We start from the raw sequence: 18,469 nt of genomic DNA, 5'->3' as shown, positions 1-18,469 counted from the left end.
TTCCTTGGGCCAGGTGGCTCACGTCTGTAATCCCAGCTCTTTGGGAGGCCAAAGCAGGAACATCCCATGAGGCTAGGAGTTTGAGACCAGCCTGGGCAACATCGCAAGACCTTGTCTCTTAAAAATAAAAATAAACAAACAACAACAAAAATCCTTTTATTTCTCAACTGATTTCAAAGAAGTTCTGTGTATGTGGCTAGGGCGCATGTCTGTTTAAAGTAGGGCTGCTGGCTGCTGAGGAACTAGGAGAGGCCTCAGTTGTGGGAGCCAGGCAGTGTCCAGACAGCAGCTTCCTGCCGCAGGTGGGCTGGGCTGGGGTGGGCATCAGGATGGAAGACAGCTGACTCCTTTCTTTTTTCTTCTTTCTTTTTTTTGAGACAGAGTTTTACTCTTGTTGCCCAGACTAGAGTGCAATGGCACGATCTCGGTTCACTGCAACCTCCGCCTCCCAGGTTCAAGCAATTTTCCTGCCTCAGCCTCCTGAGTAGCTATGATTACAGGCGCCTGCCACTGCGCCTGGCTAATTTTTCATATTTTTAGTAGAGATGAGGTTTCACCGTGTTGGTCAGGCTGGTCTCGAACTCCTGACCTCAGGTGATCCCCCTAACACAGCCTTCCAGAGTGCTGGGATTACAGGTGTGAGCCATCATGCCCGACCTCAGCTGACTCCCCTCTCAGCCGCATTTGTGCGTGCAGCCATTTAGATATCGAAATAATATGTAAATGGATTTCATCCCAACTTAAATATGCTGTTTGTGCCCAGTTGTTAAAATTTTATTTATTTATTTATTTTTATTTTATTTATTTATTTGTTTTGAGATGGAGTCTTACTCCGTTGCCCAGGCTAGAGTGCAGTGGTGCAATCTTGGCTCACAGCAACCTCCCCCTCCTGGGTTCAAACAATTCTTCTGCCTCAGACTCCCGAGTAGCTGGGATTACAGGCATGCGCCATCATGCCCAGCTAATTTTTGAATTTTTGTAGAGACAGAGTTTTACCATATTGGCTAGGCTGATCTCGAACTCCTGACCTCAGGTGATCCTCCCACTTTGGCCTCCCAAAGTGCTGGGATTACAGCACCCAGCCCCCAGTTGGTAAAATTTTAATAATTAGCTTACTAACTAGTTTAAGCACATATTCGCAAGATATAGGATGTCTTGAACATACAGCTTTCTACTCCAAAAAGTACAGCATGTTTTTTTGGTTGAGAGTTTTATTTACTACAAAATCCAGGCGATTCATTCTCGATTTGGGGAGTGGGAAGTCCACTGCCCTGAGGCCTAACCTTGTAGAAGTTTTCCGTAATGACACTGCTTCTCATTTTCCTTCCCAGTGCTCGGCCTGGTTCTCCCCATGTGGGCCATAGCCCTCATTTCCTTTGGTGTCGCCCTCCTGTTCGCTTTCTTTGTGTGGCTCTTCGTATGTCCGTGGATGCGGAGGAAAATAACAGGTATGGGCTTTTTGATTCTTCTGATTTACAGAAATTCTCCTGATTTCCCAAACCTCACATGTAATACGCCATGATCCTTACTAATGGAGGAAGAGGAAGTGTGGGTGACTCCAGAACATACCCCATCCTCTGTCACTCGGTTCCTGAGTGCTTTCTGGCTCAGACATTTTCTTGATAAGTTGTAACCCAGGTGGGCAGTAAGGTCCCAGTTGCCATGAGTAACTGAAAGTTAACCGTGCAGTCCAGTTCTGCCAGCCTGTGGAAAAACGTTAGCCTTCATAGAAATGCAAATTAACACCACAAGGAGATTTGTTTCCCACCCACATGAATGGCTAAGAGTAAAAAGTTCTCACCATTCCGTATGTAGGTGAAGAAGTGAAATAATTGGAACTCTCCCAGGTTTATGCTGAAATGTAAAATGGTGCAACCACTTTGGAAGTTAGGTTTGCAGTTTCTTTATAAAGTTAAACTTACACTTACCATGTGGGCCAGTAATTTTACTCCTAGCTATTTATCCAAAGAAATGAAAACATGTGTTCATAAAAAAACTTGTACACAAATCTTTTCATCATAAAAGCCCAAAGTGGAAACAACCCATGTGTTGGTCAGCAGGCAAATGGGTAACCAAATTGAGTAAATTCATGGGATGGACGACCACGTAGCAATAGAGAGAATGAACTGCTGGGGACCCTACAGCAGAAGGCATCCCACAGCCGTGATACCGAGCAGAAGCCCATGATCCAGAAGAGTAGCTATTCTGCATGCTGGCATTTTTCATAGCATTTCCATAAATTTTCATTTAAAAGTTTTATGGATCTTTCCATTAAATTTAAGAATAGGGAAAATTTTTCTGTAGCAACTGAAAGCACTGATCGCCTGGGATGGGTGGGGGTTGGAAAAGGCAGCTCGGGAACTTATCAGGGACATAAAATGTCTTTGTTTTCATCGGGGAAGGGGCTTTAGGGTGTGCCCACTTGCAGCAGTCATCACCTGGGTGCTTAAACTGTATGCAATTTTGACTGGGCATGGTGGCTTATACCTATAATCCCAGCACTTTGGGAGGCCAAGTTGGGTGGATCACCTGAGGTCAGGAGTTCGAGACCAGCCTGACCAACAAGATAAATAAATCCCTGTCTCTACTGAAAATACAAAAATTAGCCGGGCCCTGGTGGCAGGTGCCTGTAGTCCCAGCTACGCAGGAGGCTGAAACAGGAGAATTGCTTGAACCAGGAGGCGGAGGTTGCAGTGAGCCACTGCACTCCAGCCTGGGCAACACAGCGTGACTCCATCTCAAAAATATATATATATGCATTGTATTATATTTATATATAAAACCTATAACAGTAATTGTATTATTATAGTACTGTAATAATTATACTGTGGAATAATATAATTATTATACTATATAATAACTATAGTATAATATACAATATAGTACTCTTCTGTATAGTACTATAATTATTGTATTATTATAGTTATAGTAATTATAACATATATATAATAAAACGAAACAATAAAAATAAAACACATGTTATTAAAAGGAAAGACAGTTTTTAAGAAAAAGAAGAATATGGCTTAGGAAGTCAGTCAGGGCTGTTTTCCTATTCCCAATTCCCCATATTTGAATTTCAAGCCTTGAAGCCACATGCTTTTTACAGAGCTCTCAAAAAACAAGTATTTACATTTGGTCTCAGCGTGTACCATAGGGTCACATTTCAGTATGGATATATCTGCATTTGGAGATTCACATTTCGAAGAAGACCAAAATACATGAGACAGAGCATGCTCCTGAATTGGAAGATAGTATAGTAGAGATGCCAGTTCTTCTCAGATTCATCTCTAGACTTTAGACAATTTAAATAGAAATCCCAGCAGGATATTTTGTAGATTTAGACAAGCCACTTTTACAGTTCATGTAGTAAGTCAAAGAAACTAGATGAGCTGGAACAAGTTTGGAAAAGAAAAAAGTTGGAGGATTCATATTAACCTGACTTCAAGACTTGTTATGAAGCCACAAAGCAGTGTGGAATTCGGGAAGAGAGAAACACATAGATGAATGGAATAAGAATAGAGTCTAGAAATAGACCCACACTTATGTGGCCAGTGGGTTTTAGACAAGGGTACAGAAACAGTTCAGTGGAGAAAGGACAGCCTTTTCAACAAATGGTTTTGGAGCACTTGACATCCATATGCCAAAATAAGAACCTTAACATAAACCTTATTTTAAAAATTAGCTTAAAGTGCATCATAGATCTAAATACAAAATTTAAAAAAAAACAAGACTTTTAGGGAAAAAAAATATAAGGGAAAACTTTGTAACCTTGGGTTAAGAAAAGAGTTTTTAGATATGACACCAAAAACATGTTCTATAAAAGAACAAGTTGGGCCAGGCACGGTGGCTCACGCCTGTAATCCCAGAACTTTGGGAGGCCAAGGCGGGCAAATCATCTGAGGTCAGGAGTTCAAGACCAGCCTGACCAACATGGAGAAACCCTGTCTCTATTAAAAATACAAAATTAGCTGAGTGTGGTGGCTCATGCCTGTAATCCCAGTTACTTGGGAGGCTGAGGCAGGAGAATTGCTTGAACCCGGGAGGCGGAGGTTACAGTGAGGCAAGATCATGCCATTGCACTCCACCCTGGGCAACAAGAGCGAAACTCCATCTCAAAAAAAAAAAGGGAAAAAAGGACAAATTGATAAATTGTACATCATCAAAATTTGAAATTATTGGTCTGTGAGAAGCACTGTGAACAGAATGGGAGAAAATGTTTGCAAATCCCGTACCTACAAAGGACTTGCATTCAAAAAATAAAAAGAAATTTTAGAAAACAAATAACTCAATTAAAAAATGAGCAAAATAGACCCAGCACAGTGGCACACACCTGTAATCCTAGCACTTTGGGAGGCCGAGGCAGGCGGATCACAAGGTCAGGAGATCGAGACCATCTTGGCCAACATGGTGAAACCCCGTCTCTACTAAAAATACAAAAATTAGCTGGGCGTGGTGGTGCATGCCTGTAATCCCAGCTATTCAGGAGACTGAGCCAGGAGAATCGCTTGAACCAGGGAATCAGAGGTTGCAGTGATCCCAGATCACGCCACAGCACTCCAGCCTGGTGACAGAGCAAGACTCTGTCTCAAAAAAAAAAGCAAAATAGGCCGGGCTTGGTGGCTCATGCCTGTAATCCCAGCACTTTGGGAGGCCGAAGCAGGCGGATCACAAGGTCAGGATTTTGAGACAAGCCTGGCCAACATGGTGAAACTCCATCTCTACTAAATATACAAAACTAATTGGATATGGTGGCGGGCGCCTCTAATCCTAGCTACTCAGGAGGCTGAGGCAGGGGAATCACTTGAACCTGGGAGGTGGAGGTTGCAGTGAGCCGAGATCATGCCAGTGCACTCCAGTGCACTCCAGCCTGGGCAAAGAGAGTGAAACTCCATCTCAAAAAAAAAAAAAAAAAGCAAAATATTTGAATAGACACTTCACCAAAGAAGATAGATGGGACCAGACACGGTGGCTCACGCCTGTAATCCCAGCACTTTGGGAGGCTGAGGCGGGCAGTTCAGGAGGTCGAGAGATCAAGACCATCCTGGCCAACATGGTGAAACCCCGTCTCTACTAAAAATACAAAAATTAGCCGGGTGTGGTGGCGGGCACCTATAGTCCCAGCTACTCAGGAGGCTGAGGCAGGAGAATCTCTTGAACCCGGGAGGCAGAGGTTACAGTGAGCCAAGACTACGCCACTACACTCCAGCCTGGTGACAGAGTGAGACTCTGTCTCAAAAAAAAAAGATAGATGGATAGCAGATGAGTCCATGAAAAGGTGCTCAACATCACTGGTCATCGGGAAGTACAAATTCACATCACAGCAAGGTACTACTACCACCTACTTGAACGGCTTTTTAAAAATACTGACAGTAAAGGCCAGGTGTGGTGGCTCACACCTATAATCCCAGCACTTTGGGAGGCCGAGGCAGGCAGATCACAAGGTCAGGAAATCGAGACCATCCTGGCTAACGTGGTGAAACCCCGTCTCTACTAAAAATACAAAAAAATTAGTCGGGCATGGTGGCAGGCGCCTGTAGTCCCGGTTACTGGGGAGGCTGAGTCATGAGAATGGCGTGAACCCGGGGGATGGAGCTTGCAGTGAGCCGAGATCAAGATTCCGAGAAAGAGAGAAAGAGAGAGAGAGAGAAAGAGAGAAAGAAAAAGATAGAGAGAGAGAGAGAAAGAAACTGACAGTATTAAATGCTGTCAGTATTTACAAGAATGAAGAGCAACTGGAACCTTGTACATTGCTGGTGAGAATGTCAAATGGTACAGGGAAACTGTTTGTCAACTTCTTATATGGCTAATACTTGCCATAAATATACTCTTAACCACTCCTAGATATTTCCCTAGAAAAATGAAAGCTTAAATTCACACAGAAATCTGCACATGAATGTTTATAGCACCTTTATATGCAGTCTCCAAAAACCCACATTATTCACAGAATAAATAAATTGTGGTGCCTTTGAACATTTGAATACTACTCAGCAATTAAAAGGAACACATTACTGATCCATGTAACAACATGGATGGATTTCAAAGGCATTATGCTGAGTAGAAAAAGCCAGTCTAAAAAATCACATATTTTATTATTTATTTATGTGACTTTCTGAAAAAGGCAATTTTTCAGAAATTGAAGTTTCTTATTCTGAGGTTTAAGAAACAGAAGGCCAGTCTAGGTGGCTATAGATTTACAGAACATTAGCGCTGGAGGGAACTGTGGTATTCGGAGCTAATCCTTTTTGTTGTTGTTTTTGGATATGATAACTCAGGCCCTAAATTTCCATCTTTTCCTCAATTGCTGAATTTTCTGGCTAGAGTTTTCCAGGTAACTAATTGAACTTTTGACTTTCTTTTTCTTTTTCTTTTCTTTTCTTTTTTTTTTTTTTTTGACAGAGTCTCGCTCTGTCACCCAGGCTGGAGTGTAGTGGCACAATCCTGGCTCACTGCAAACTCTGCCACCTGGGTTTAAGAGATTCTCCTGCCTCAGCCTCCCAAGTAGCTGGAATTACAGGCGCCTGCCACCATGCCTGGCTAATTTTTATATTTTTAGTGGAGACAGGATTTGACCATATTGTCCAGGCTGGTCTCAAACTCCTGACCTAGTGATCCACCTGCTTCGGCCTCCCAAAGTGCTGGGATTACAGGTGTGAGCCACCACACCTGGTTTCGACTTCATTTTTTCTATCTAGCTATAACTTTTTTTGTTTTTTTCCAAAATCAGTGCTAAAGCATAAAGATACAGGTTCACTTTTTAATATTCATGTTTCAATAATAAGAATTCTCTTCCAGAATGTTCAGTATGACTTTGTTTTTTTAGGCAAATTACAAAAAGAAGGTGCTTTATCACGAGTATCTGACGAAAGCCTCAGTAAAGTTCAGGAAGCAGAGTCCCCAGTATTTAAAGAGCTACCAGGTGCCAAGGCTAATGATGACAGCACCATCCCGCTCACGGGAGCAGCAGGGGAGACGTCGGGGACCTCAGAAGGCACCTCTGCAGGCAGCCACCCTCGGGCTGCGTACGGTAAGATGTGCCTGGAGAGCTTTGGTTCCGTGGCAGGACAGAGAAGTTCCCTGGGGAGGACCAGCTGGGCCTGGCTGTGGGCAATCTGGTTTTAATGCACAAAAGGATCCCTCGGTTTTATAATTTGAGAAAACCCAGAAGCTAGGGAGGCCTCAGGAAACCATTCCAGTCAGCAGAGCAGGCTCACTCTTGTCTTGTGATTTCTTCCAAGAGCTGTTTATAGTCTCACCGGAGGCACTGGGTCCATACACTGTATGTCTGTGCTGCACCCACTCAGCTACTTATGCAGATCTCCATGCCCCAGGAGTTACCAAATTGCTGAACGTTGGTTAACCCAGCTTACTATGGAAGATGCAAAGAAAGCTAAATTTGTAACCAAGGAGGTGGTCCCACCATCAAATCACAGAAACCTTAGAAAATGTCCAGACTGGCTGGGTGCAGTGGCTCACGCCTGTAATCCCAACACTGGGAGGCCGAGGTGGGTGGATCACCTGAGGTCAGGAGTTCGAGACCAGCCTGACCAACATTATAAAACTCCATCTCTACTAAAAATACAAAAAGTAGCTGGGCATGGTGGTGGGTGCCTGTAATCCCTGCTACTCGGGAGGCTGAGGCAGAAGAATCGCTTGAACCTGGGAGGCGGAGGTTGCAGTGAGCCGAGATTGCGCCATTGCACTCCAGCCTGGGCAACAGAGTGAGACTCCATCTCAGAAAAAAAAGAAAAGAAAAGAAAAGAAAAAACATCCAGACCATTCTGTGTCCTTTAGACTCTCAATGTTTGTGGCAGTACCAGGGGAGCACAGCTTCACCGAAGCCAGCCCCGGTGGGTTCTGGCACCTGCCTGCCATAGGTGCAGTCTCAGATGTGGCCCAGAGAAGGCAAATTCATTTTGCCTGACTCATCTCAGATACTGCCTTTGACAGTCATGACTGACCTTTTAAGATGCACCTAAAAAATTAGCCGGGATGATGGTGCACACCTGTAGTCCCAGATGCTTGGGAGGCTGGGGCGGGAGAATCACTTGAGTGCAGGAGTCGGTGTACAACTATGATTGCACCACTGCACTCCAGCCTGGGTGACAGAGCTGAGACCCTGTCTCTAAAAACAAAACCAAAACAGAAGTACCTGGAATATCTACCTTACATGAAGTAGGTTTTGTCTCAAGTATGAAGTTTTTCTAAGATGAGTTTCTTAACATTCTCCTTGTGTTGGTTTCTAGAAACAGAAAACAAGTGCCAAGTGCCATAGTAATTTCTGGAAGACACTTTTTAGCAGAACTTAAGATGTTTTGAAAATACCACATTATTAGTTTTACCCTTTTATTGTATGTTTCTACGTTTATTATTATTATTATTATTATTATTATTATTATTATTATTATTTTTAGTGGTAACCATATTACATGTCCTTTATGGCCAACTTAGAAAAGAAAGTATATGTTAATAAGTCATCCCCAGCCTTCCGGAGATAAGTGCCATGAAATAGTAGGGAGTGTTTCCTTTGCTTATATTTGGAAGGCTGGGGCTGGGCACGTTGTCTCACACCTGTAATCCCAGCACTTTGGGAGGCCAAGGCGGGCGGATCACAAGGTTAGGAACTTGAGACCATTCTGGCTAACATGGTGAAACCCCGTCTCTACTAAAAATACAAAAAAAAGTTAGCTGAGCATGGTGTTGCGCTTGTCCCGGCTACTCAGGAGGCCAAGGGAGGAGAATCTCTTGAACCTTGGAGGCAAAGGTTGCAGTGAGCCCAGATGGCGCCATTGTACTCCAGCCTGAGGACAGAGCGAGGCTCCGCCTCAAAAAAAAAAAAAAAAAAAAAACGACTGGAAAATGAGACCTTCTCTAACCCTTTTCAGGAAGGGCGCTGTCCATGACCCATGGCTCTGTGAAATCGCCCGTCTCCAACGGCACCTTCGGCTTCGACGGCCATACCAGGAGCGACGGTCATGTGTACCACACCGTGCACAAAGACTCGGGGCTCTACAAAGACCTGCTGCACAAAATCCACATCGACAGGGGCCCCGAGGAGAAGCCGACCCAGGAAAGCAACTACAGGCTGCTGCGCCGTAACAACAGTTACACCTGCTACACCGCAGCCATCTGCGGGCTGCCAGTGCACGCCACCTTCCGAGCCGCGGAGTCATCGGCCCCAGAGGACAGCGAGAAGCTGGTGGGCGACACCGTGTCCTACTCCAAGAAGAGACTGCGCTACGACAGCTACTCGAGCTACTGCAACGCGGTGGCAGAGGCGGAGATCGAGGCGGAGGAGGGCGGCGTGGAGATGAAACTGGCGTCAGAGCTGGCCGATCCTGACCAGCCACGAGAGGACCCTGCGGAGGAGGAGAAGGAGGAGAAGGACGCGCCCGAGGTGCATCTCCTGTTCCATTTCCTGCAAGTCCTCACCGCCTGTTTCGGGTCGTTTGCTCACGGCGGCAATGACGTGAGGTGGGTGTGTTCATTCATTCAACAACGGTCCTTGAGGCTCCGCCAGGGGCCAGCGCTGTGCAGGTGCCGGGATCCAGCAGTGAACGGCACCGATGGAAGCCCCTGCCCGGGGTAGGGGTGCACAGGCGGCGGTGGACAGATCCATAAGTCAGCATTGCATGCAGGACAGCGAGAAGTGTTAACAGGAAAGGTAGGTAGGTAGACTCGGGGCAGGAGCTGCCAGGATGGCAATGCGACCTGGGCTGCCCAGGGAAGGGCTGGCCGGTGACGGAGGTGCAGGGGCGGCCACATGGCGTTAGCAGGAAGGAAAACGGCAGGTGCAGTCTTGAGGCGGGCACAAGATGCCTGCCTCCAGGATGAGCTAGGAGGTCGCCGGTCTGCGGGTTGTGGATGCAGAGCGCGTGGCCGATGGACATAGGAAGGAAGGTCTCACCTGGAGAGGGGAGCAGTGGAGATGTGATCAGGGGCCACACAGGGCACGTTTGACAGGGGCACTGGCTTTGGACAATGGCCTGGACACGGATGTGAGAGAAGAAGGAAAGAGGCAGCTGCCAGGACTGGAGCCGTGGCCTTGGCAAAGGCGAGAGTGGAGCTACTGTCTGTTAGGGATGACCGAGGCCCTGGATGCAGCCAGGGAGCGATGCTGCTGTTCAGGCTGAGCAGACAGCGGCCATGTACACCCGAGTTCAGGACAGGCCAGGCTGGGTGCCAAGCAGGTAACATGGGTTACCTGGGTGAGAAGTGCTGGGGCAGCGCGGCAGGCAGGCGGGAGGCAGAGCGCACGGACGGAGGAAACAGCAAGAAGGTGTGCCGAACCAGGATGCTAGAACTTCTAGGAAGTGATTTCATTTTAATTTTTTTTTTTTTTTTTTTTTAAGATAGAATCTCACTCTGTTCCCCAGGCTGGAATGCAGTGGCGTGATCTCGGCTCACTGCAACCTCCTCCTCCCAAGTTCAAGTGATTCTTCTGTCTCAGCCTTCCCAAGCAACTGGGATTGCAGACGCTCACCACCCGGCCCAGCTAATTTTTCTATTTCTAGTAGAGACGGGGTTTCCCATGTTGACCAGGCTGGTCTCAAACTCCTGACCTCGGCCAGATGCGGTGGCTCACGCCTGTAATCCCAGCACTTTGGGAGGCCGAGGCAGGCGGATCACGAGGTCAGGAGATGGAGACCATCCTGACTAACACAGTGAAACCCCGTCTCTACTAAAAATACAAAAAAATTAGCCGAGCATGGTGGCAGGCGCCTGTAGTCCCACCTACTCGGGAGGCTGAGGCAGGAGAATGGTGTGAACCCAGGAGGCGGAAGTTGCAGTGAGCTGAGATCCGGCCACTGCACTCCAGCCTGGGCGACAAAGTTAGAGTCCGTCTCAAACAACAACAACAACAACAACAAAAATCTCCTGACTTTAGGTGATCCACCCACCTCAGCCTTCCAAAGTGCTGGGATTACAGGTGTGAGCCACCGAGCCCAGCCATCCTTCAGTGACATCTTTAACCCAGTGAGAAGGCTCCACCCCTCTGGTGGGCTTTAGTTCTCCCCACTGCATGGTGCAGCCGCTGGAGCTGCCACCTGAGCCTGCAGGTCACCCCACATGGTAATGTCACAGGCATCCTGCAAATGAGTGTGTAGTGACAGGCGGATATGACCCTCCAACCTTGACCCCACCCACCCCACCCACCCCACCCCACGCTCAGGCCTGGTGTGCAAGAAGCAGGGCGGCCTCCCCCCAAGTTTGGGTCTCTGCTGTCATCTTCCAGCTGTGTAACCCCTAGACAAGGCACTTGCTTTTCCGAAGTCTCTTGTTTCCCAATCTGTAAAATGCGGGAAAACGAGTCCCAACCTCCCAGGCTTCCCCTGTGTAACATGCTCAGGATGGTGCTCCCCACTCACTCGGTTTCCGTCCGTTTCTGCTTGTGCTGTCACTGTCATGGTCAGCCACTGACGGTTCAGGGGACTGTGCCGTTGTCGTCTTCTGTTGCAGTCAGTGACTCCCCATGGGCTGCGCACAACGCCTCCCCACATGCAGCTGCATCTCTGCTCTTTGCTGCAGACGAACCTGGGCATCTTATGTTCTGCTCAGCATCACATGGGCATTTCTGTGGTATTTTATTTGGTATTTTCTTGGAGACAGCATGCTCTGTCCTACGTTAGTAACTTTTTGTCTGCCCCACACCGTCCTTCTTCCTCCTCATCAAGCATTCTTGATGGAAGGCCTGGCACTGGCAGAGCACTAGAAACTGGGCCCCCATCCATTAGAAGTTTAAATGCCAGTTAGGGAGATGAGAAAAACATATTCATGGAAAAATCACAACACACTCCCTCCCACTCACACACTCAGCTGCACACACACACGCACAGACACACATGCACATTGACACATGCACTCACACACACACACACTCACACACACACACACTCACACACACTCACACAGGGACTCATGCACATTCACACACACCATGTTTCATTTCAAAGGAAGCGTCTAGGCAGTGGCTGCTCGGGGTAACTGTAGAATTCCGAGCAGTTGCTTGCAGTGTGAGGACTATTCTGGGGCTTTGGAGCAGGGAGGGTGTCTAGTGAAAGCACCATTCTAGAAGTCATCTGAGAAGAGGCGTCCAAGCATTCGGCATGAGGTTGAGCTCCGAGGCCTCATCACTGAGCTGCCATGGCCTATCCCACCCTGTCTCTAACACCCCTCTGAGCCGGGGTGGGCATCTCTCAGAGATGGGATCTGATGCTCAGGGTCACGCAGCGAGACCAAAGCCAACTTGGAAGCCAGTTCCAGTGGCTCAGTGACACCCAGTCTACACAGCTGTCTGGGGGAGGAGACAAGAGCCAGGGAAGCTGTTAAGAGCACCTTGGGGCCTGCGTGGGCTCCAGGGGCCTGACAGACATAAGCAGTGAAGGGACTGGAGCCCATGCAGGAGGGCCTGAAGCAGCCTGGGCCGTGCCCACTCTGCCACCTCAGAGGTGGGATCCTGGCCTCGGTTTCCTTGTCAGTAAGATGGGAGCAACAGTGCCCACTGTGCAGGGCAGCTATGGGAATGGATGCTTAAAAAAATGTTGCCACCCATAGTATGGGGCCTGACAGTCTGTTCCAAACTGGCAGCTAATGTTAGTACCAGCAGCAGGGGGTGGCAGAGAAGATAAAAATTTGAGGAAAAAAGGAAGAAAAAAATAACTTGGCTGTTGTGTTGTGAACTTGGTTGTTTAAAAATTAATTTTGGCCAGGCGTGGTGGCTCATGCCTGTAATCCTAGCACTTTGGGAGGCCAAGGTGGGTGGATCACTTGAGGTCAGGAGTTCGAAACCAGCCAGGCCAACATGGTAAGTGAAACCCCATCTCTACTCAAAATACAAAAATTAGCTGGGTGTGGTGGTACGTGCCTGTTGTCCTAACTACTCGGGAAGCTGAGGCAGGAGAATCAATTGAACCCAGGAGGTGGAGGTTGCAGTAAGCCAAGATCGCACCACTGTACTCCAGCCTGGGAGACAGAGTGAGACTCTGTCTCAAAAAAAAAAAAAATCAATTAATTTAATAGACCGGGCGCAATGGCTCACACCTATAATCTCAACACTTTGGGAGGCCAAGGTGGGCAGATCACCTGAGGTTGGGTGTTCAAGACCAGCCTAGACAACATGGTGAAACCCCACCTCTACTAAAAATACAAAAATTAGCTAGGCCTGGTGCTGGGCACTTGTGGTCCCAGCTACTCAGGAGGCTGAGGCACAAGAATCACTTGAACCCAGGAGACAGAGGTTGCGGTGAGCCGAGATTGCGCCACTGTACTCCACCCTGGTGAGATTGCGCCACTGCACTCCAGCCTGGGCAACAGAGGGAGACTCTGTCTCAAAAATAATAATAAATTACACACCTATTAGGATGGCTACCACTTAAAAAAAAAAAAAGTAACAAGTGTTGTGAAGGATGTAGAGAAATTGTAACCCTGTGCACTGTTAGTAGGGGTGTAAAATGGTGTAACCACTATGGAAAACAGGATGGAGGCTCCTCAAAAAATTAAACAGACCTCCCCTATGATCCAGCATTCCTGCTTCTGGGTATACCTACAGAAGAATTGAAAGCAGAGTCTCAAAGAGATATTTGTACCCTATGTTCAAAGCACTGCCGTTTGTCGTAGGCAAGAGGGGAGAGCAACCCAGATGTCCACTGACAGCTGAATGGAAACAAAATGTGTCCGTGCATACAGTGGAATATTATTTAGCCTTAAAAAAGAAGGAAGTCCTGTCACCTGCTGTAACATGGATGAACCTGGAGGACATTAGGCTAAGTGAAATAAACCATCACAAAAAGATAAATACTACTCATGCCTGTAATCCCAGCACTTTGGGAGGCTGAGGGGCGGATCATGAGGTCAGGAAATCAAGACCATCCTGGCTAACATAGTGAAACCCCGTCTGTACTAAAAATACAAAAAATTAGCCAGGCGTGGTGGCACGTGCCTGTAGTCCCAGCTACTCAGGAGGCTGAGGCAGGAGACTTGCTTGAACGCGGGAGGTGGATGTTGCAGTGAGCCAAAATCACGTCACTGCACTCCAGCCTGGGCGACCGAGCAAGACTCCATCTCAAAAAAAAGATAAATATGATTCCACTTCTGTGAGCTGTCTACAGCAGTCAAATTCCTGGAACTAGAAAGTAGAATGGTGGTTGCCATTAGCTGCAGGGAGGGGCAGTGGGAATTTGTTTGAAGAGTACAGGGTTTCACATTTGCAAGATGAACAAGCTCTGGAGATCTGTTTCACAACAATGTAAATATACTTAACACTACTGAACTATAAATAAGATTGATTACAGTGGTAAATATTATGTTATGCTTTTTACCAAAATTTTTTAAAAAATCATTTTGGCCATGAATAGATGATATAGATGAACCTCAAATACACCAAGATGAGCTATGCTCAAGACAAAAGTCACCATGTACGGGAATACCTGGGAGACACTGTGGGTTCCGTTCCAGACCACTGCAATAAAACAAGTTTCACAATACCCATGAAGTTTTTGGTGTCCCAGCACATAGAAAAGTTATGTTTCTGTAATGGTGTACCATAGTCTATTAAATGTGTCTAAAAAACAATGTATATACCTTAATTTGAAAATATTTTATTGCTAAAAAATAATGCTAGCAACCCTGTGAACATTCAGCAAATCATAATTTTGCTGATGGAGGGTCTGGGCCTTGATGTTGATGTCTGCTCACCCATCAGGGTGGTGGTGATTAAAGGTTGGGGTGGCTGTGGCCATTTCTTAAATTAAGACAGCAATGAAATTTGCTGCATCAATTAACTCTTCCTTTCACAAAAGATTTCTTTGTAGCATGCAATACAGTTTGATAACATTTTACCCACTGTAGAATTTCTTTCAAAATTGGAGTCAGTCCCCTCACACCCAGCCTCTGCTCTGACAACTGGGTTTGTGGAATATTCTAAATCCTTTGTTGTCATCTCAACAATGTTCACAACATCTTCACCAGGAGTAGATTCCATCTCAAAAAGCTTTCTTTGCTCATCCATACCAAGCACCTCCTCATCTGTTCAAGTTTTGTCGTGAGATTGCAGCAGTTCAGTCACATCGCCAGACTCCACTTCTAGTTCTCTTGCTATTTCCACCACATCTACAGTGGCTTCCTTCATTAAAGTTTTGAATCTCTCAAAGTCATATGTGAGAGTCGGAATCAACTTCTTCCAAACTCCTGTTAATGTTGGTATTTTCACTTCCTCCCATGAATCACAAATGTTCTAATGGCATCTAGAATGGGGAATCCTTTCCAGAAGGTTTCAATGGACTCCCTAGACCCATCAGAGGAATCACTATCTATGGCAGCTCTAGCCCTACAAAGTGTATATCTTAAGTAAAATAAGACTTGAAAGTCAAATTGCTCCTTGATCCATGGGCTGCAGAACAGATGCTGTATTTGCAGACAGGAGAACAACATTCATCTCCTTGCATATCTCCATCAGAGCTCTCCGGTGACCGAGTGCATTGTCAATGAGCAGTAATATTTTGAAATATTAATTTTTTTTCTGAGCAGTAGGTCTCAACAGTGGGCTTAAAATATTCAGTAAACCATGCTGTAAACAGATGTGCTTTGTTGTTCCATTTCTAGAACACAGGCAGAGTAATTTAGCATCATTCCTAAGAGCAATAGGATTTTTGGAATGGTAAGTGAACATTGGCCTCAACTAAAGTTACCAGCTGCATTAGCCTCTGAGAAGAGAGTCAGCCTGTCCTTTGAAGGCAGGCATTGCCTTCCCTCTGGCTATGGAAGTCCTAGCTGGCATCTTTTCCCAATAGAAGACTGTTTCTTCTACATTGAAAATTTATTGTTACTGTAACCACCTTCATCAATGATCTTAGCTGGATCTTCTGGAGAACTCGCTGCAGCTTCTCCATCAGCACTTGCTGCTTCACCTTGCACTTTTAGGCTATAAAGATGGCTTCTTTCCTTAAACCTCCTGAAGCAACCTCTGCTAGCTTCCAGCTTTTCTTTAGCTTCCTGACTTCTCTCAGCCTTCACAGAATTGAAGAGAACTAGGGCCTTGCTCTGGATTAGGCTTTGTCTTAAGGGAATGTTGTGGCTGGTTAGATCTTCTATCCAGACCACTTAGACTGTCTCCATGTCAGCACTAGGGCTATTTTGCTTGCTTATTATTCATGTGTTCATTGGAGTAGCACTTTAAATTTCCTTCAAGAAGCTTTCCCTTTGCATTCACAACTTGGCTAACTGGCCCAAGAGGCCTAGCTTTTGGCCTATCTCTGATTTTGATATGCCTTCCTCACTAAGCTTAATCATTTCTAGTTTTTGATTTAAACTGAGAGACATGCAACTCTTCCTTTCAGTTGAACACTTAGAGGCCACTGTAGGGTAATTTATTGGCTCAATTTCAATATAGCAATATCTCAGGAAATAGGCAGGAGGAGAAGGAGAGAGACAGGGGAGTGAGCGGTCAGTGGAGCAGGGAGAACACACATAGCATTTATCAGTGAAGCTTACCGTCTCATATGGGAACAGTTCATGGCACCCCAAAACAATTATAATAGTAACATAAAAGATCACTGATCAGAGATCACCATAACAGACATGATAATAATGAAAAAGTCAGGAATACTATGAGAATTACCAAAATGTGACACAGAGACATGACGTGAGCACATACCGCTGGAAAATCGCATCAGTGGACTTGCTCGATGCAGGGGTGCCACAAACCTCAAATTCGTAAAAAAACGTCGTATCTGAAGGCCAGGTGCAGTGGCTCATGCCTGTAATCCCAACACTTTGGGAGGCCAAAGTGGGCAGATCACAAGGTCAGGGGTTCGAGACCAGCCTGGCCAACATGGTGAAACCCCATCTCTACTAAAAATACAAAAATTAGTCGGGTGTGGTGGCCCACAGCTGTAGTCTCAATTACTCGGGAGGCTGAGGCAGGAGAATCGCTTGAACCTGGGAGGCGGAGGTTGCAGTTAGCTGAGATCACACCACTGCACTCCAGCCTGGGCGACAGAGTAAGACTCCATCTCAGAAAAAGAAAAGAAAAAACATCGTATCTGTGGAGTGTGATAAAGTGAATAAAATGAAGCACAATAAAACAAAGTCACCTGTATCATGTACAGTGCCGCTTGCATATATCGTTAATCTTTTCTCTTTTTATTTTTCCCAGTAATGCCATCGGTCCGCTGGTAGCTTTGTGGCTGATTTACAAACAAGGCGGGGTAATGCAAGAAGCAGCTACACCCGTCTGGCTGCTGTTTTATGGAGGAGTTGGAATCTGCACAGGCCTCTGGGTCTGGGGGAGAAGAGTGATCCAGACCATGGGGAAAGACCTCACTCCCATCACGCCGTCCAGGTAAGCCTGGGCTGGTGGACGGGAAGGGCAGGTCTTGTCATCCGAGGCCTGGCTAGAGCTGCCTGGCTGTGTCTGAACAGCCTGCTCAGCACCGGCAGTCGGCAGTGAGTCACAGGGAGGAGGGGACAGTGGGCAAGAATGGCCCTACTTACCATGCCACCTATCCTTGCCCTCCCTCACTGTGTCCCGGCCCCCAGCCACAGGGTCCCTGAGATGAGAAGCGGGAAGGGCAGACAAGCAGGGGTAGCAGAGCAGAGCAGGCAGGGAGGAGAGAAGCAGCTCACCCTTAGCCAGCACGGGGGCCAGAGGCAGGTGGGCAGGGAGGGCACAGACTTAAGCAGGCCCCCAGGCTGGCCTTTCCTGAAAGTTCTCTGGCCACCCCAGCTCTCAGCAACCTCCCTGCTGGGGTTACTTTCCTCTTGCTCTGCCAGACAGCAAGGCGCCCCTTGTCATCATGGGTGAGCTCTGGAGGCTTTAAATGTGGTCTCTCAACTGCATAGCCTTTAGCTGCATCAGGGGTTAAAGGAACTTCCAGAACTTTCAGAACATGACCAAAATTTGGAGCCACTTGTGGTAGGAAATCTCTCTCTTTTTAAAACATACAGGAGGTTTCCTTTTCCTACAGGCTCTGGGAGTTTCAGGAAGTGATCCAAAGGCACCCAGGGTGGGGAGGACCGGAACCCAGGTTTCATCACGCAGCTGTGCCCTGCATCTGCAGAGAAACCTGAAATAGCTCCAGTGAGCCTCTTATATAAATTTCCAGTTTTAAGTTCTCACTTGAAAATAATTTCAATAAAAGATATTTTAGAAGATTGATTTGAAGAAAAATTCGTAATCTGAGAAAAATACACTTTTGTAATAAGTGCACATTTTTTAAATGAGAGCATAGTTTTTCCTTTGCGTTTTAGAAATGACTGATTTACTACCTTACTACACAGCAGGAATGTCTGGCCCAGTGTGTGGTCTTTGAAACGTATCAGAAAGCCAGGCTTCTGGGGGCCGTGCACAGGAAAACGCAGCCTTGGTGGGAATCGCTGTCATTGAGCAGCAGCCTCTTGTTCTGTTAAAGTTGATCTTGCCCAGTCAGCAGTCGGCAGTCGCCCCAGAGAATGTTCTGGCAAGCCTTTGTCACCC

At 46.6% G+C, this 18,469-nt stretch overlaps 1 protein-coding gene across 7 annotated transcripts in view; it reads left to right on the top strand.

Moving 5' to 3' along the window:
• Positions 1–18,469, top strand: part of SLC20A2 (solute carrier family 20 member 2) — a 127,212-nt gene that overhangs the window by 96,992 nt on the left and 11,751 nt on the right. For all 7 annotated transcript variants that reach the window (XM_037983528.2, XM_037983526.2, XM_037983527.2 and 4 more), the window contains 4 exons: positions 1,332–1,448; positions 6,821–7,024; positions 8,883–9,471; positions 17,150–17,335. In XM_037983528.2, coding sequence (XP_037839456.2) covers positions 1,332–1,448; positions 6,821–7,024; positions 8,883–9,471; positions 17,150–17,335 — 1,096 coding nt within the window. The remainder of the gene's footprint in view (positions 1–1,331; positions 1,449–6,820; positions 7,025–8,882; positions 9,472–17,149; positions 17,336–18,469) is intronic.

This window comes from Chlorocebus sabaeus, chromosome 8 (assembly GCF_047675955.1).
Source record: "Chlorocebus sabaeus isolate Y175 chromosome 8, mChlSab1.0.hap1, whole genome shotgun sequence".
NCBI lineage: Eukaryota > Metazoa > Chordata > Mammalia > Primates > Cercopithecidae > Chlorocebus > Chlorocebus sabaeus.
Note: the sequence above shows the minus strand (reverse complement) of the source record. Positions and strands in the feature narration are given on the sequence as shown.